This window comes from Mus pahari, chromosome X, assembly GCF_900095145.1.
Source record: "Mus pahari chromosome X, PAHARI_EIJ_v1.1, whole genome shotgun sequence".
Lineage (NCBI taxonomy): Eukaryota > Metazoa > Chordata > Mammalia > Rodentia > Muridae > Mus > Mus pahari.
The window spans coordinates 33458986-33479656 of record NC_034613.1 but is presented as its reverse complement, the minus strand read 5'-3'; the positions used below and the strand labels follow the sequence as shown (position 1 = coordinate 33479656).

General features: G+C 34.9%; 1 protein-coding gene across 1 annotated transcript in view; it reads right to left on the bottom strand.

Annotated features, from left to right (window-relative positions):
* Nucleotides 1-20671, bottom strand: part of Stag2 (stromal antigen 2) — a 132059-nt gene that overhangs the window by 32066 nt on the left and 79322 nt on the right. Inside the window, exons 9-18 of the mRNA XM_029534221.1 lie at nucleotides 20040-20113; nucleotides 18590-18713; nucleotides 17645-17743; nucleotides 17477-17556; nucleotides 13019-13126; nucleotides 12263-12374; nucleotides 10683-10800; nucleotides 10005-10108; nucleotides 443-535; nucleotides 235-324 (exon numbers count right to left, since the gene is read on the bottom strand). Of these exons, the coding sequence (XP_029390081.1) occupies nucleotides 235-324; nucleotides 443-535; nucleotides 10005-10108; nucleotides 10683-10800; nucleotides 12263-12374; nucleotides 13019-13126; nucleotides 17477-17556; nucleotides 17645-17743; nucleotides 18590-18713; nucleotides 20040-20113 (1002 nt within the window). The remainder of the gene's footprint in view (nucleotides 1-234; nucleotides 325-442; nucleotides 536-10004; nucleotides 10109-10682; nucleotides 10801-12262; nucleotides 12375-13018; nucleotides 13127-17476; nucleotides 17557-17644; nucleotides 17744-18589; nucleotides 18714-20039; nucleotides 20114-20671) is intronic.

Here is a 20671-nt window from a genome sequence, read left to right as displayed (position 1 = left end):
AAAAAAAAAAAAAAAAAAGAATGGAAGTATATCTATGGGCATAAAGCAAAAGGGAAGCCCACTTATACCATTCTCTAATGTAACTGGTATAAAATCTAGAACTAGTAGATATAGTTTCCATCTAAATAGTATAATAGTACAATAGTACATATTTATAATATAAGAAACTGTATGAAAGGGTAAATTAAAATAGCATTTTCTCCACTAAGATTTTATATACAGAAAACACCTTACCTTTTCTAATCGTCCAGTGGTGTATATCTCCAAATCAAAGTACTGAGGTAACTGCAACAAATTGGTCACCTTTTCTGCATCTACAGAGTACTTTTAGGGGGAAAAGATAATGTTAAAAACATTATAATAATGCTAACTAAGCATATGCTGTGCCATTTTGAAAGACTCTGTGACATATGAGGAACACTGAGTTATCACCACAACTTACTTTAGCTAATAACTGTGGAAGGGCCACAGCAAACAGCTCGGTAATTCTTGTTCTGTCATCCAACTGTGTCTTCTTCTCCTTTGCTGTCAGCACCTGAGGTATCAAAGATTTCCATAAACATCTACACAATAAAGGTATTATAAGTCCTCAAAATTTAATTAATACAAATAAAATAGTAACAATATTTTAAATTATGGATACAAATTCTTTGAGAAAGAAATCTTGCATTATTACAGCCACACTGGCCTCATTTCATTCCTTTTCAGCCTCTGGAGTCATGGGATTATCAATAAGTACCAACATGTCCAGTCAAAATTTCTCTAATATAAAACTTAAGCCTTAAAAGTAATAGAAAACAATTTGCTCATCATTAAAGAGGGGAGCAATTGGGTGCAGTGGTGCACAGTACTCAGGAGTGTGAGGCAGGAGGTCAATAATGACGTCGAGGCTATTCTAGGCAACTTAGTGAATAGAATGCTATCTAGCCAGGGCTACATAGCAAGGTACTGCAACAATAAAGAACGAAAGAAAAACAAATAAATAAAGATGAAAAATAAACTTAGGGGGAAACCACATAAAATAACAAACACATGCAAAAACAATGAATAGTCTTAGAATGAAGATCAAAATTTAATTAGAGAAAGAATGGTGGAATAAGTGCAAGCAGCACTCTCCAAAACCCCTACCAGAAAACTCCCAACCTGTGACTTTAAAAAGAAAAAAACAGGTGAGAATGGCAAGGGAGGATAGCTGGGAGCAGCGGCTAGGAAACACTAGATAAAATACAAAAGCAACAAATATTACACACTAGAAGAGACAGCTCTGAACACAAATAGTAGGGAATGGGAAAAAACCACCATCATAAACCACCACTAGATCCAATAAATAAAATAGGGGAAAAGCTCCTGTAGCAGGGAGGAGAAAATCCTGTAAACTTTTAGATGAAAAACCAACAAGTTGCATAATGAGGGTTAGAGAAATAAATTCCCACGTGCCATTTTTCTGCACCAGGGTCTATGAAAGCAGACACTGAGCGAGTAGATACTAAATCTCTGCTATGAAGCTACTTGGCTAGAAGAGCAGAAAATACAAAAGTCCAACAAGTCCCCTTACTCCAGGAAACAAGACCAGAACCACAGAAACAGGGAACCAGCTCACAGGATCTTAATTTTAACTGAAACTCAGTGGAGAAGGCAAACTCAAGGTAAGTCTGCAGCCAAAAGTGGCTCAGGTCTTGATAAGACATTTCCAACTACAATGGTAAAAATATTAAAAGAAATTGGAGACTCTGACTCTGGGTGACACCTCCTAAGTTAAAGCTGGCACTTTAAAGAAGCTTACCCCTACAGACAGCCTGTTTGAAATCCACCAGGGTACACCAAAACAGATCAGACCAGGTTGGGCGGGTTTCAGCAGGACACAGGCTGATTATTCTCAAACTAGCAAAGTAAAATGGATCACAATCTCATCCTCACAATTTAAGTATATTTAATTATAATCTTTAAAATAAATTTACTGTAACAATTTCTCAACTCCCTGTTTCAAGATACTTGTCTCTAATCCCGTACAGTTTTATTTCTGTTAAACTAATTCCTGGTCATACAAAGCTCATTTTCTTTACTTTCCTATCCTCAGTGACTAATACCCAACTGCACACTATTCTATAAATGTTCTTTTATTCTGCATAAGTTGTTGGATTTGAAAAAGAAATTATTTTCAACTATTACTCTATGTTCACACCAGGCCTGTCCATAACTAGCTTGGGAAACTAGCACAGTTAGTATTCTCTTGGAGTGGTGCTTCAGGTCATGCGTCCTCAGGATGTGGACTCAATGTTACAATCTAGTCCTACTAAACACTTTAAAAATACATACCCTGAAAGAATAACAATGATCTCATTAACAACCTAATCCAAATATATAAATCCCAATGCAGAAACACAGTATACATGAAAATCAGGGCGACATGGCCCGCCACCAGTTGCACAGTGATGGCTTCCAAATAGAGTAAATTAGATGAAATAGCAAAGGATTTTTAAAAATGGTTAAGAATGTTCAACAAAACCAAAGCGGATACAAATCAATTTTGCGACAAATTCAAAGAAAAAAGCAAATGAATGAAATAAGGAAGGCAATTGAAAATTCAATAAAGAATTCAATAAAGCTAGAAACAATGAAAATCTCAAATTGCAATGTTGGAAATAAAAAACTTTAATTAAAGAACTAAGTAGAGGGCTGGTGAGATGGCTCAGAGGGTAAGAGCACCCGACTGTTCTTCCAAAGGTCCGGAGTTCAAATCCCAGCAACCACATGGTGGCTCATAACCATCCTTAACAAGATCTGACGCCCTCTTCTGGAGTGTCTGAAGACAACTACAGTGTACTTACATATAATAAATAAATAAAAATCAAAAAAAAAAAAAAGAACTAAGTGGAAAGCATCATCATGTATAAAGAGAATCAAGTGGAAGACAGAGGATCTTGGTTTGAACGCAAGATAACTGGATCAGAATATTAGGACAATAAAAAACTTAATAAGAAAATACAAACATGTAAGGTTTGCAGAAAATAGGGTTTAGCCAGGTGACTTTAATTTCTGCACTTAAAAGGCAGAGGCAGGAGGATCTCTGAGTTCCATGCCAGTTTACAGAGTAAGTGCCACAAGACAACCAGGACTCTTGCACAGAAAAACCCTGTCTTACAAACAAAATTGGACTTATATGAGTCCTGGACATACTTGTTAAAACAAGCTCAGGGAATAAAAAAAAAAATCATAGCAGGAAAATTCCCAAGTTTAGGTAAAGATACTGCCAAGCAGATGCAAGATGCAAAACAACTTAGAATTCCAAAACAGATCAGAACAGAAAACAATTTCCCGTATGATATTATACTTAGAAAACAGTCTATAAAACAAAGAAAAAAGAGTGAAAGCTGGAAGACTAAAGCATTATATCATCTAGAAAGGCAAGCCAATGAGGAACCCAGCACTGACAAGCAAAGCCTCTAAATGCAAGGAGAAGGATCAGAAAAGGAACAACGAACACAGCTGGCAACAAACTAAAGGCATAAAGAGATCTGGAGTGCTACAAAAGTTAATGTCACAATATCTTTACACATTTGAGAAGAAAATAGCAAACAATAAAATGCACTAAATAATGAGACTAAAAACTATACCAACATTGAAACGATAAGATTAAGGGAATAATGCCTCTAAATAGTAACTCTGAATGTTAATAAACTCAATTCTCAAAACAAAATATAGACTACCAAATTTCATTAATAAGCTTCATTCATTTGGTGATTCCAATAGCTTTACAACCAACCCAGCTTGTAAAGACAACTAACAGCCCAGGGAGCAAGGATAGACGAAAACATTCTAAGTAAATGGAACTATGGAAAAAGAGCTTTAGGTAACCATGTTAATATCAGACAAATTAGGCTTAAAACTGACATTATTTGCAATAAATCACTTATTAAGTAAACAATCTCTCGTGGTGTAAAAACTCTAAACAAACATGCATATATTTCATGAGACCAACACAACTGGATGTAGATGGAATATCAACATCAACAGAGTAAAAGTGGAGAACAGCCTTGTCTCACCAAACGGGTCATTAAAAAAAGAGAAAAAGGAAAAAGAAATCAATCATCAATTTATAGTCAGCAAAGATGTATCATAGCTAAATAATAACAGAAATCGAGTAGAAATCTATAGAGTATTCAATCCAAAGACTATAGAATATATATCCCCCTTAGCATTCCATAAAAGATGCTCTGAAAGAGATCATAATATAAGTAAGTCTTAGCAAATACAAGGGAGTACAAGTCATTTCTTATATTCTATCTATTAAGAGTGGACTAAATCGGGCTGGTGAGATGGCTCAGTGGGTAAGAGCACCCGACTGCTCTTCTGAAGGTCCAGAGTTCAAATCCCAGCAACCACATGTTGGCTCACAACCATCCGTTAACAAGATCTGACTCCCTCTTCTGGAGTGGCTGAAGACAGCTACAGTGTACTTACATATAATAAATAAATAAATAAATCTAAAAAAAAAAAAAAAAAAAGAGTGGACTAAATCTAGAAAGCAAAGGCCAGAGAAACTAAAGAAAAATTATAAATTTATGGAAACTAAATAAAAAACCTCTGATTTTTTTTTTTTTTTTGGTTTTTGGTTCTGTGTTTGAAAGAAGAAAAAAATCTAAAATCTAGAATTCAATGGGAATGAAAACATACCGTATCAGAACAAGAGGCAAAAAAAGTACAAAGAGAACAGTTCTAGGAGAAGTTCATAGCCATGAATACCTAACATTTTTTTAAAAAATTACAAAGATCTCAAATAACTGGGGATGCAGTACAAGGGCAAATCAGTAGACAGAAAGAAACATAGATTAGGACAGGCTGGAGAGATAGCCCAGCACTTAGAGCAGAACTGAACTCAAGTTCTACAAGCCCTACACATTGGGCAGGTCGCAACTTTCTGCAAATCCAGTTCCAGGACTTTTACCTCTGTGAGAACTTGCACCCACAAGATACAAAGAAACGCAGCCAACAACACATACACATAAATGAAAGTCTTTAAAAATAAGATCAGGATAGTAATCAGTGAAATAGAACTGTAAACAACAATAGTGTTGAAATCACTTTAATCCCAGTCCAGTGTTTCTACAACAACCAAGAATCACTGGAGCAAAAGAATTTATTCATTAAAAAGATAAAGTTGACACACCTTTAGCTAAACTAACCAAAAGAAAGATAGAAAAATTCTACTGATAAAATTAGAGATAAAAGGGGGAGATATCATCACAGATACTAATGATTCAAAATGGAATATTCAAAAACCGATTCTAGTAAATTTAAAAATGTTTAAGATACTGAGAAACTTCTAGACTATATGGTCTGCCAAAATTAAACTATAGAGATAAACGACTTAAACAGACCTATAACAATGAGGTTGAAACTGCAATAAGTCTCCCAACTAAGAAGAACTCAATGCTCCTAAAATTATTTATCCCACAAAACAGAAAAAGATGATGAAGCCACTGTTAATCTACTACCAGAACCAGAGAAAGATACACACTCAAAAAGAAAACTATAGGCCAATTATATTGATGAAATAGACGTAAACATGAATGGGATTCATTTTTGTAGATTCAAGGAAAATTTGACATGTGTGAATAAACAAATGTAAAAATCTGTCACACAAGTAGACTCAAGAACATAAATTACATAGAAACAGAAACAGAAATGGTTTTTGACAAAGTCCCCATGATAAAAAACTCTGAAGAACAGATGAGGAACATACAACAGCATACAGTTTGCCAATAGAAACCTACAACACTACATATGCAGCTAGAGACACGAGCTCTGGGGGTACTGGTTAGTTCATATTGTTGTTCCTCCTATGGGGTTGCAGAGCCCTTCAGCTCCTTGGGTACTTTCTCTAGCTCCTCCATTGGGTGCCCTGTGTTCCATCCAATAGATGACTGAGCATCCACTTCTGCATTTGCCAGGCACTGGCATAGCCTCACAAGAGACAGCTATATCAGGGTTATGTCAGCAAAATCTTATATGCGATAGTGTCTGGGTTTAGTGGCTGTTTATGGGATAGATCCCCGGGTAGGGCAGTCTCTGGGTAGTCCTTCCTTCCATCTCATCTCCAAACTAGCTGCATATGTAGCAGAAGATGGCCTAGTCAGCCATCATTGCCTTGGTCTTTGTGAAGATTATATGCCCCAGTACAGGGGAATGCCAAGGCCAGAAAGCAGGAGTGGGTGGGTTGGGGAGCAGGACAGGGGTGGGGGAGAGTATGGGGGGCTTTCGGGATAGCATTTGGAATGTAAATGAAGAAAATATCTAAAAAAAAATACGTTAAAAAAATAAGAAAGAAAAAATCTACAGCGCAAGCTGGAGAGGATCCGCAGGTAAATGTACTTGCCATATAAAACTGCAGAACCTGAGTTCAATCCTGGGAAGCGACATAAAGATAGGAGGATGTGACAGCCAACACTATACTAAATTGCTAAAAACACAAAGCATTTCCTACTCTATTCTTATTCAATGTAATGCTTCAAGTTTTACAGGAATAAAAAGAAATGAAAGTGATACAAATAGAAAAGAAATTAGGCAAATGATATCTGTATTTGCAAATGATATGATCCTGTACATAAAAGCACTAGAGCTCACAAAAAAAAACAACAAAAAAACCTCCTAGAATTGATAAATACATTCAGCAATATAGACTACAAAATCAACATATAAAACTCAATTGCCTTCATACATAAAAGTAACAAACTAGAATAAAAAATGAAAACCAAATCTCATTCTTAATAGCTTCAAAAACAAAGTATCTTGGAATGAAACCAGCAAAGACCTTTATAATAATTTCCAACACAAAGAAATGTTAAAGTATTAAGAATGCACAGACCTAACTAAACAGGTCACCTATATCACTCGCTCCAAGGCTCATGGAACATTGTAGGAGAGAACAGAAAGAATATAAGTTGGAAAATGAGGAGGAATGCTGTACAAGTTTGTTTTCTCAACATGGTGTCGTCACTGCAGTGTGGTTACTTGCACAAGACAGTTTTGCAACATTCCCTCAGCAATTGAGGAGAGGTTCATAAAGTCCTACTTTGCCCAAGGGAGCTACTAGGGGTTAACAGGTGCTAGAGAAGGGCGAGTCATTTAGCACATGGATATAGTCGGGTACTCAGGTAAGTGGCCTCAGCTAAGGCATATAACCTTCTACTCAAGTTCACATAGGAAACCCCAATGAATAGAAAGACCCACAAGAAAATAAAGAGAGTTCATTGAAAAGGAGTTCAGCAGGAGAGGAACTATAATGGGTATAAGTAATCATATGCATCATATACGTGAATGAAACAGAAAGAATAAATAATGAAATGAGAATTAGAATATCAATCAGAATATAGCTTCACAATGCAATGACAAAATATTTATAGGTACCAGTCAAAATATTATTCATTAAAATATAGATATATTTTGAGACTTCTAGGATATTATAGTGAAAAAAATGAGATTCAAAATGTTTAAGTAAAGCAAAGGTGCCCAGAAAGCATATGGAAGCTCACGAGAAGGAAAGATACACTGTGGAAAGGTTGGTTTACTTGATGGGTTTTTTTCCCTCATATTCACGTGCATTATTTTTCCTTGATATATATAAATTGCTGTTCAATAAATTTAACTTTTTTATAGCTGACAAAAAGGGCGGGGGGGGGGGTGACCTGCGCATGGTGGTAGATCATCTTTAATCTTACTATTGGGAGTTAGAAGCAGATGGATCCTTGGAGTAAAGGGACATCCCAGTCTAGTTCCAGAGCAGACTGGGGCTGTCTCAAGCAGGAAGGTAGAGGGGGAATGGAAAAACACTATAAGATGGAGATACTTCCTATGTTCACAAGAGCCAGAAACAACAGCATGAATTTGGCTTTATTGCTGAAAGTAATCTACAAACCAATTTAATTTCCATCAAAGATTATAATGACATTTTTCACATAAATTGAAGGAAACAAACTTAAAATTCATAAAGAAGCATAAATGACATCTGAGCAAAGAGAGCAATACCAGAATTGTCAATACAACGAATTTCAATATATCCTACAGAGGCACAGCGACAAGGAGCACAAGATCAGTACAAAAACAGATGCTGGGGTAGAATTGAGGGATTTAGAGTCAAACACTGATAACACTAACAAACACCTACAACAACCACTTGATTTTTGACATTATGCCTGGAAAATACAATGGAGAAAAGATACCATGTTAAATAAATAGTGCTAAGAGAACTAGATATCCACTTATAAATGACTAAAGCTATAACTGAATCTCTCAATACTAAACTCGGTTCAAAATGGGTGAAAGATGTTATCTTAAGATATGAATGTCTAAAGTCATGGAGGAAAACAGGTGTGAGCATTGGCATAGGACTTTCTGAATGGACTGAACAGGGCTCGAAAAGCAGAGGAATGCAAGAATTAAGAAATGGAACTACATAAAGAAAAAGAACAAACTTCTTCAGCTAAAATGGAACAGATGAGTGAAAAGTGTCAACATGCAGAATGGGAGAAAAGCTTTACTAGTTACAAATTTGAGAGAATATTAATCCCTAAAATATATAATAAATTCAGTTTGACCATGAATGGACAGTACTCGGATCAGGAAGTACAAATAGCCAATAAACAGGAAAATATGTCCCACAAACCTAGCCATCAAAGACAGACAAATTAAGACTGAAATTTTATCTAACCCTAATCAAAATTGCTACAATTATAAGAAGAGTTAACAAATATAAGAACTATGGAAATCAGTATAGACTCATCAAGAAATGAAAACTAGAACAGCCATATAGCACAACTAAACCCTTACTGGCTATATATTTGAAACATTCTAAAGTAACAACCGTTTATGAAGAAACATTCCACAGAAAGCCAAAATTCTATATTTTCTCTCATTTGTGAATTCTAGATATTCTGTAAGTATGTAAAATCATACGTGAATATAGGACCTGAGATAGAAGCAAGATAGGATCTGGAAGAACTAATGGAAATAATAGGACGGAAAGGAGATATGCCAAAGCGTTTGATAGACTTGTATGAAAATAGATCTTTATAAAAAAAAATGTAAACAAATACACACTAATTGATTTTTTAAAGTTCAGGACAATTATTCAAATATCCCTTTGGGTAGGAAGAGAAATAGTTAAGCACATAAAATCTATCTTTTAGAGCTTACATATCAATGATATTAACTTATTTTAACTTACTCTATGTTGTGGGACATGAGACAAAGATCATCAGTTCAGAATTCTAATTTGCTACCCATAATTAGAAAAACAGAGATAAAACAAAATGAAGAATAGAAAAAAAAAAAAACAGAACTAGGGGCTAGGGGTGTAGCTCAGTGTAGAGCACTTGCCTAGCATGCACAATGCCCTGGGTTCATTCCACGGCACTGCAAAAAAGATGATTAAATAATTAAAAAATGAGTAACGAAAACAGAAATAGAACAAAATACAGATTGTATCATAAACTGGTTAAGATTGTATCATAAACTGTAAGTATTATTTCATGAAATTTTGTTACAGAGATATACATATATTTGCATGTCACAATATAAAAATGCATTTTTGTGGTTTACAATCAACATTTGAAATTCTATGGAATTGAACCCTGAAAATAGGAATTACTTCATCATCCTGAACCAGCTTCTGCTTCTTTCAGAATTCCATATTATAATAAAAATATGAACTTATAAGTAAATCAAAATACAAATATGTAGTACTCTACACAAACATACTACATTTGGTCTTGAAGAATGTCATTCATGGTCATCCATCACATGTATCAACAAAAGACCTTCTTTCTGGGAAATCAACTTTTTCAAACTGCTACCACTTTAGAATTATTTATGAGATAACATATATGTGTGTAAACATAATTAGAAAAGTAAAACTAAAAATCAAGTACTTTTGTTCCATGGTCAAAATAGGCTTAAAATATGCCAAATACAGAGAAATGAAGTTCAGAATAATAAAAATGGCATACCCTTTTTCCTGTCCCTCTTCCCACAGGAGGATGACATTCAGCTGCTTGTCTAATAGTACAAAGCATTATTTCAATCAAAGCACTCTCTTGTCTGTCTGTTAGAGCTAAAAAAGAAAATCAGAAAGAGTTAACCTATTTCTTTCGATATATGCCTCTTGTAACTATTATGTAAGTTTCTTTTGCCTATGAACAGGGACCGACCTCATGTACCAAAGAGAATACATTATTATTACAGAAAAGAAGAAAAACAAGTAAAATCTTACCTTTCTAAATATCAGAATTCTGATTAAGTTTGATATATATATATGCAAAAGAAAGTATGAAATTGAGCAACATATACACATGATATATAGGTGTGCGTTTGCACGCGCGTGTGTGTGTGTGTGTGTGTGTGTGTGTGTGTGTGTGTGTGTATGTGTGTGTTTGTGTGTGCGCGCGCGCGCGTGTGCTAACAAACCTGGCTAAAAACACTAAATTTTGATAGCAATTAAATCTTTGTATATCATACAATATTCATATATATGAATATGAGATAGGAGATATGTTTTAGAATTAGGGTTCGTTCCACCATTTACAAGACCTTGAGTTTGATTCTGAACACTATAGAATTATAGAATTTGCAAGATCTATTCCAAAACAGTATGGACAAACAATAACAAAATAATTAAACACCCTTACCTTCCTCTCCACTAAGAGGCTCTTCTAATAACAAGCTATTCATACATTCCCAGTCTTTCAGGAGCTCAGTAGCACAATCCCACATGCTATCCACAAGGTAAGCTGCATGTTCATGTAACTAAAATTTAAAAAGAAAAAGCTCTTAGACAAATAGCACATCAGCCTTAGGACAAAAGAACAAAAGATCTGTCCACACCACATTAAAATCTTAAAACAAAATCTGGTTCAGGGAACAAACAGATTAAAGTGCAGAGAACTGCTGTAGTGTGCTGTATAAAAGTAAACATTATACTACCTCTTAACATATTACCATAAAAATTATTTTACAAAGGCTAACTACATTGTTTATTTTGAACTTTTCTTAATTCTTAGTTATACTATGATTTTAAAAAAACTATAGTTTTCCAACTTTGTTGAAGGGTTGAGCTTCATCATGAAACCAAAGAATTGAGATTATTCATTTCTGAAACTAAAGACAAGTATGTTTCATTAACAGAGAATATCAACAACTACAAAACTGGACTTAGCAATATACAAAAATGAGCATGGTTTGCTGATAATTAAAATAAAGCAAAACATTTACATAATGGAAAACAAAAACAAATATATAATATGAACCCTAAATAAAATTGAATTTTGAGACCTCATAAAGTATTTAACAGACAGAATGCTAACTTCATGAAGACTAATGGAAATCATTTTCTATATTAATGTTAATACAAGACATGAAGCTAGGTGTTGTGGCTCACATGTATAATCTCAGCACTTAAACTAAGGCACAGATGGGCATGGTAGCACATACCTTTTATCCTAGCACTCTGGAGGCAGAGGCAGGCCAGTCTAGCATTCAGAGTGAGTTCCAGGACAGCGAGAGGGATACATGCAGAGAAAAGCTTTGTCTCAAAATAATGGGGGGCGGGGGGAGAGGAGACCTACTTGAGGCAAAGGCACATGGACTGGCACAAGATCATGGTATCTGAGCTACATAGTGAGCCTAGCTAGGATACAGTGTGAGATCCTGTCTCAAACATTAAGAAACATTAATTTTGAGACCTTACAATGTTCTAGGTTGTTCTTTTACAGAGATTGTCTCAGGTCTTTATGTGGGTTCTGATAAAAGCTGTTACCTATAAGTGGGATATGTTCTTCTAGCTGGGCTGCCTTGTCTAGACTCAGTGGGAGAGGAAGAGCCTGTCCTTGCAGAGACTTGAAGTGCCAGTGGGGGGGGATACACAGGGGAACTCCATCCACTTGGAGGACAAGAGTAGGAGAGGATAGGGGAAGGATTAAGGAAGGGGGTGACCAGGAGCAAGGCAGTGGTTAGGATATAAGGTGAATAAGTAAAAAAATAAATAAATTTAAAAAACTCTTACCTACTCAGAAAAATTGATTAACCTAACCAATCAGTATTGAGAGGAATACAGTTGGTAATAATTCCCAAAATTATACATAAATCATAATTATTGAACACCTATCTTATAAAATTAAAAATGGGATGAACAGATTTCTGCTGCATTCAGTATTTCATAATCTGTAAGATTTTAGATATCCATCATTTCAATATCATAATATAAACTAACCTCACTTTCCAAGAAGAAAAAAACCAAAGTCTTCACAAGGTTGGCATTGGGACCTTGTCTTCCCCTTCTTTTCATCAGTCCATCCTCTTCTGGATCTCTGCGACTGAAGAGCCTATGGGGGGGCGGGAAGTACTTGAAAACCATATTTGCTAATCATAAAAATTAACTGGATATTCCATATTTAAGCAACTCATAAGAGAATAATGTAACACTGGGTTGGTAAACAAGAAAATATCAAGCAAATAACTGATACCAAGCTTCTCATTTCATTCTTGGTATGTCTAAGTCCTTTAACTTCTCAAGTGTCTTACACAGAGTTATATATCTTTTGAATCCTTGCATTTTTTCATATAGTTGCTTCCTTTCATGGAGGTAATATAATAGCCGACCAAAAATATTTATACATAAGTAAAATACATATCATTATCATTCAGTTTTCTTCTTTGAACATTATCTTAACAAAATGGCCCTTATCTTATGGATACTGTGGTGGCTTTTCCTTAAGAATAGATAGTAACTGATAGATAGTGCTTACATCAAACCAAGTAAATAGTCTAATAGTTACTAAAGCCCAAAATAAATGTTTTAATAAAATCTTAACAAATGTTAGCCTAATTTGTGTGATTAAATATGTTCTCTTTAAAAGACACCATATAATATTTGTTGAATCATTTTTATGATCATATATCCTAAGAGCTGTATCTCAAATGTTAAATGTCATCATAAAAGTAAAAGATTAACAGGGATATAATGTACTTTTTGTAGAGAAATTCTCCAGCTGCAACTGCTACTGGCCGGTGAGCTGAATAAACCAGATGATAGACATTTTCACAATCTTCTGCAGTTAGAACTTCTTCACTACTCCTGATAAGAAAGAAAATAGCAATAACAGATGATAAGAAAAAAAGAGTTTAGCAATATCATGAGTCTATCAACATTTTATGTAGTTAATTTTACAACTTTATGCTAAAATATTTGGGTATAATCTTTTGGTAATATTCTTGCCCAAAACAAAAACACTCACTGTATCGAGATCAAAGATAACTGCTGTGATGCAGAATTAATGAATAGAGGGTAGACATACTGGGCCTTTGCCTGTTATCCTAGCTCTTCAAATCCTAGGGCATGAGGATCAGACTTTAGAACATCCTCAGCTACAGATGAGGTTCAAGGTAAGCCTGGATTTATGAGCAGGGGAGAGAGGAAAGGACAAAAGTGGGCGGCAAATGGGCAAAGCAAAACTCCAGTCTCACTCCCCTCCCTCTTCCCCCAACCCCCCATCCTACACCCACACAAAGCCTGTGTGTCACAATTGATGTGTTGCCACAAGAGGACAAACCATTAGTAGTCAGTTCTCTGTATTTAGATAAGGTCTCTCTAGTTTCTGCTGCTGCACTGCATATTCAAGGCTAGCTGGCCTGTAAGCTTCTAAATGATTCTTTTCTCTGCCTCCCATCACACCATAGATATGGTAGGTGATGCATGCCACCACATGCAGTTTTGTAGGTGAATTCTGGACACTGAAGTTAGGTTGTAAGGCTTATGCTATTACCCATGGGCCAAACTCCTGGCTCATGATATACTAAAGTTTTGTTAAGACTTTTTTTCTTTAAAAAGAATGCAAATAAACATTATATTTTGTTAAGATTTTTGTGGTATATGGTCAATGAGATAATCTGAATAAAATAGTAATGATGACTACTACTAATAATTGAATATTTCTTACTACTAATACGTAAACACTATCACAAAGAAAAAATATATAATATTTTCAATTTTGGGAGATTTTGCCAAGATATACTTTGAGTAATTTACACATGTTCTAGCTTGCTCTCAATTGCAGTAAAAATAAATACTGACCAAAACCAACTTATGGAGTGGAGGGGGGACATTTTACTGGATCTTACAAACTGAATCTATCATAGAGGGAAGCTAAGGCAGGAACTAAAAATACAAGAACCTGGAGCAGAAATAGAAGCAGACACCATGATGGAAGGCTTCAGTTTCTCTGGCTTGCTCAGCTACTTTTGATACACAGCCCAGGACCACCTTCCTAGGAATGGCAGTGTGCACAGTGTAGTAATCCCTGCTCTATCAATAAGCAGTTTTCTAAATGGCCACATAGGCCTGCTAACTGGCCAGTCTGACAGCTCTAATTTCTCAATTGAGGTTTTTTTCTTCCCAGGTGACTACGGTTTGTGTCAAGTTGGCAAAAACTAATCAAAACAATCAACTAATTCTCCTCCAACACTGCATATGGGCATAGCTCGACATAAAATTGAACAAATAAAGTTTCTACTCATCCCTCAATACAATATACTTTCTCTCTCTCTCTCTCTCTCTCTCTCTCTCTCTCTCTCTCTCTCTCTCTCNATAATCCTTAAACAAGAAAAAAATGATGCCTATGTCAATACAAAGAAAAATCCCATTAGGTATCAATAATTGTTTGTTACTTTGTATCAGTATGTAATCATCAATATGTTTTTTTTTTTCCAGTCATGGTATAGATTGGGTATATAATAATAAGATCTGGAGACTTTTAATATTCTGATAACACGGTCCGAGCCTGAAGCATTATTAAAATGTCATGCATATTTAGCTGATAATTGAGTTGCATCAACATTGGGTATAGGGCCTGGCTAAAATTTCAGAAACAGTCAATGTGTCCTTTGTTTGCTGGTCCAACACACACACACACACACACACACACACACACACACACACACAGAGAGAGAGAGAGAGACAGAGAGACAGAGAGAGACAGAGAGAGAGAGAAATAACAAAGTGTCTGTTTTTTATTTTATTTTACGTAAGTGCGTACACTGTAGCTGTCTTCAGACACACCAGAAGAGGGCATTAGATTCTATTACAGATGGTTGTGAGCCACCATGTGGTTGCTGGGAATTGAGCTCGGGACATCTGGATAGCAGACAGTACTCTTAACCACTGAGACATCTCTCCAGCCCTATTTTTATTTTGTTTATTCAAGCAACAACAGAGTTTTAAAGTTACAATAAATAGTACATGATGTAAAATTCTATTTTGCATTAGAATTCTGGTGGTTTACCCTTTCTCTCCACACACAACATAGATGAGAATAGAGCTCAAAAGCCTAACATATGCTACATAAGTGTTCTGGGTCTTCCACTGGGCTCATCCCAGCTCTTAATAAACTTTAAAAGAATGTTGATTAAATTATAGTGATTTCTTTAAAGATCCCTTTTTGCCATTTTTATTCAAATCTTAACTAGGAAAATGTTTTGCTTTAAAAGCTTTTCAAAGTCAAATCTTCTATATACCTTAGTGAATTCTACTAACTTATTTTTTCTGAGACAGATCTGTCTATTGAAGTTGCCCAAGGTAATTTTCAACTTGGGGTCAAGAAATCCCTACTTCAACCTAGGAAATAGGTAGAACCATATTTACCTGTATAGGGAGGTTCTTGTTAGTCTCGGGTATTTTAATAAAATACTTCATTTTAAAAAGAAGCAGAATGAGGAGGAGGATGACCCCATAGGAAGATCAGCAGTCTCAACTAACCTAGACTTCTGAGATCTCTCCAACAGTGAGACACCAACCACACATCATAGAGGAGTTGGTTTAAAGGCCCCTGGCACATACAGGAGAGGATTGCATGATCTGGCCTCAGTGGGAGACGATGTGCATAACTATCAAGAGACTTGAGGCCCCAGGAAGTGGGGAGGGGGACAGCATCCTCTTGAACACAGTAGGGAGGAGGAAGGGGGCAGAAATTGTGGGAGTGTGGACCAGGAGCTGGGCAATGACTGAACTGTAAATAAAAGTAATAAAAAGTGTGCAGAATAATTTTAAGTATACCAACCTAATATATAAGTACTTGCTAAGTTATAGGACATGATAAATATTTCAGAAAGCAAAAAAAAAAACAAAAAACAAAAAAACAAAAACAAAAACAAAAAACCTGTCACTGGTAAAGAAGATGTGGATGAACTGGAGCTCTACATACAATTTTGGTAGGAAGGTACAGCGACAATAACCACTCTAGAAACACTATGGAGTTTCCCAGAAAATTCCCACACTCTGCTGTAGGCCAGATAATACTATATGTGGAATACCATGTGAATGGTTCAAGGTTCAATTCCCAACATCATCATCCCTAATACCTCCAAATTTCGCAAACAATTACTATACCACTTAGCAATTTCTTTTCTGGGTGTACACAAAAGAACTGAAAGCAAGGTCATGTGTACTGAAACAACTATGCTTATAGATACAAATTTTTAATAGCCAAAGTTGGAAAAGAACCCATCGTGCCATCAACCATGAATGAAAAAATACAACATGCTATATGCATACAGTGAAATAGTATCAGGGAGAAGTAATTCCTGATACATGTTTATGTGTAGCAAATCAACGGACAAATATTACGGTTGTATTTCCATGAATATCAAAAACAGGCAAATTCATTCAAATAGAAAAGACAAGTTTTTGTGAGAATCTGGCAGGAAAAGGAAGAGAAACTACATATCTACTGAGTACAAATCTAATATACAATGATTTTAAAAAGTTCAAGAGATGAACATATGTGACAGTTGTCTAACTATAAAAATGCCTATTGCCACTGATCCTTATGATTAATAGTCAAAATGGCAACTTCTATATTCTATATTTTTATTTGAATTTTTTTTAAATGTGGAAAACATTGGTAGCACAACTATCACATATTAATACAGTATTATTAAATTCAGACATATTTACCAGTAGTTTAGAAGCATAAATGTTCATACTTACAATGTAACCAAGATAATACATAATTTTCCCTGTTCACTGAAAAGTTTAACTTTATTTCTATAGCATCAAGAGCAGCTAAAAAAAGAGAAGACTCCCAAGAGACTTGGAAGAAATGAATTTTCAACTATAATTTCACAGACTCAAGAGTTTCGTCTTCCCTGTGTTTTCTGAACTTTACATGAAGAAATTAAATTTCTAGCTGGAGTTAGTTCTCAGCTAGAGCCTAAAGTAGAAAATACACCTGAACTCAAGCATCTCAGGGGAATATAATAGGACATCTACACACAGGTGGACAGATGGACAAAATGATTTATGAATAAAACTTCTAACTAAAATGTTATGACAGAAGCTATTAAAATTTAGGCATAAATGCATGTGAACCAAGCACACTTTAACATACTATCAAAATATCTGGACACTAGTAATATAGAAATATATACTTACTGTAAAACAAGAGTGAGTAACTTTATTGCTTGTACTGCAACATCATATTCTTTGTCAAGGGTCATAGACACAATTCTATCCTAAGGAAAAAAATTGAAGTATTTGTAAAAGAAAACAAGAAAGGTATTTCAAATTACAAATAATGTTAAATACTTGATGAAAACTAACCTTGAATCGACTGGTAAAGAGTTCCAGTTTGGAATTGAGCTCTTTGTTATAATAAAGCCCTTGTAAAGCAGTAAGACATTTGAGTCTGACTTCACCTTGCTAGAAGAAATGAAGAGAAAATATGTTCAAATCATGTATTTCCAAGCTCAAATTTTAAGTATATATTTTCTAATTAAAAATATAAACAGAAACAGTAATATTTGACAATGAAAAAATATATCAGTTCAAACGTTTAAGACTGAGCATTCACAAGATTACTACTTCTGTAAATTGATAGTATTTCTCAAAACTTTATCAGAGGAATACTACTGTGAAAAGTGATAGATAGATAGATAGATAGATAGATAGATAGATAGATAGATAGTAGCATATTTCATTACATGCAAGGAACTCCTCCCAGGTTAATGACTTAGCTTAATTTAATCATTTAGTTAATGATAGTTTAAGAAAAAAACCTGTATTAAAGTTCAAGGGCCCAAGTTTAGGATATAATCTAAGATACAGGTTTAGTATTATTATTAAGATAAAAATTAAAGAGAAACTGAACTGTGGGGCTGTGGGTAGAATACAAAGTAGTGTCCATTGCTTAATAGTACAGGGGAATTTGTACTACTGACCAAGTTTTGACAAAAAAAAAAAAAAAAAAAAAAGAAAAGAATAAAAAGAAGGGTTTCAAGGGATTTGGCCAAAAGTACGCATCCACATGGATATCTTTTTCTTTTTCTCTTTTAAACAGGACCTCTAAATAGTCCTAGCAGTTCTGGAGCTGACTGTGTAGCTCAGACTGGCTTCAAACTCAGAGAGAACCTCCTGCCTCTGCCTCCAGAGTGCTGAAATTTAAGACATGTACCCCCACACCTAGCTCAGATACTTAACTTACATATGAGACCTGTCTGTATACTCATATCTGTGCTTAGATGGAGGAATCAATGGGGCACATCTTACCTTATCATGCATAGTCCAACCAACATATTTTAAATAGCTGTCATTAAGGAAGGCATCACTATACATCTTCATCCAAATGCCAATCTCTTCAATGCATATAGCTCTGATTTCAGCTATTGCATCCCTAAATGGAGGAAGAGCAAGTCACATAATCAGTGCTACTGTACGACTGGGCATATGGCCTACTGAAGAGATGCCATGTATCTCTCACCTTAATACCCCATCAACATTAACTAGTGTGGAGGACTAAAAGGAGCTGAAATGAAGCATGCCTCCAAATGTCAACATGCTTGCAATCTAACTGGCAAAGAAGAATAAAAATACTTAAATTAAGCAAAATTCATTCACTGCTTAGTTGGTTAAACAAACAAACAAACAAACAAACAAACCTTTCTGAAACAAAATCCTGCTTTTATTCTAGACCAGTAATCTCAAACTCCCTAATGCTGTAAGCCTTTAATAAAAATGCTGTGGTGATCTCGAACATAAAATTAAATTCTCACTGCTACTCCATACCTGTTCTAAATCATAATATGCAAGCATCTGTGTTTTCTGATGATTTTAAGGGATACCACTGAGATGGCCATTCAATCCCAAAGGGGTCCTGACTCACAAGTTGAAAACCACTTGTTCTAAACCTTATTCCAATCTTTGCTTATAACTGTGTTCAGAAGGTAGTAGGCAAAAAAGCATAGCAAGATCGCAATCTTCCATGTGTAATTACTTTACAGCCATAACACTTAGGCTAGACTATGATTAAAAAAAAAAACTCCTAGACTCAAGTGACCCTATTGCTTTATACTCTTAAAAATGTAAATCTGTGTCACCCTACTTGGCTTTTACTAAGCCATTTTGAATTCATCTTTTGTATAGTGATGAGTCATAGAAAGCAGAGGAATAACACAGAAAAGAATGTTTTAAGAAAATAGAATAATCAATGAAGACAAATATGATAAGGGGAGAAACTAAGAAAACAGCAAGAATTAAAATGAGAATAGTACAAAACAAGCATTTAATGGATTTAGTAAGTACCAAGTAGAGGAAATGAGGTTGAATAAAACTAGTACTAATGTTTCCAATTATTATAAACTGTGATAAGATTACCTTTTTCATCTGCTAATTCAAAATAACAAAAAGAAGCATCTTACTTAAATCTATCCAAATTTTCCCAGTGAAAATAAATAGAAGGGTCCGGAATTAGCAACACAATCTATCCAAAAGCAATGAAGTATTCTATACACTAACTGAATGAAGAAGAGTACTTTTTCCCTTGGCTGGAGTATGACAACTCAGGCAGAGCATTACCCTTTATTCAGATAGGAAACATCAATGTCAGACCAGTAAAGTGCATCTCCCAGACTTACTCAGTTTCCATACTTTATCTTACTATAACCTCTATTACAGTATACTGTCAGTCTCAACCACTTTAAAGGAATCTGTCTTGCCTTACCTGTATCTATGTACAAACACTCCTTTAAATATTGCATTCATCATATTTTCTATCTCATCTTGATTTTCCTGAAGCTATAAAAAAAAACACATCATTTTTTGAATTGCAAAAAATGTACAATCAAAAGAACATTTGTAAAGTAAAATAAACAGTCAGTAAAAATAAACAAATTTTTAGCAGTATTTAGAGACTACACAGTTTTATTCTATTGGATAAAAGTAACCAATAACAGAGAAAAAAGTTGGCTATCAAGTAAATAACATCCTTTGTTTCTTGAAATATACGACTTAACATCTAAAATTTAGCTGATCGATTAATTTTTTAATGCTTCTGAATTTCCACTGAACAATAAATAAACACTTATGTATTTCTGCTTATAATGACTATTCACATAAAAATGCAAGAATTTGGGCTGGTGAGATGGTTCAGTAGGTAAGAGCACCCGAATGCTCTTCAGAAGGTCCAGAGTTCAAATCCCAGCAACCACATGGTGGCTCACAACCATCCGTAACAAGATCTGACGTCCTCTTCTGGAGTGTCTGAAGACAGCTACAGTGTACTTAAATATAATAAATAAATAAATCTTTTTTTAAAAAAAAATGCAAGAATTTAAAGAAGTATCTGTCTTTGCT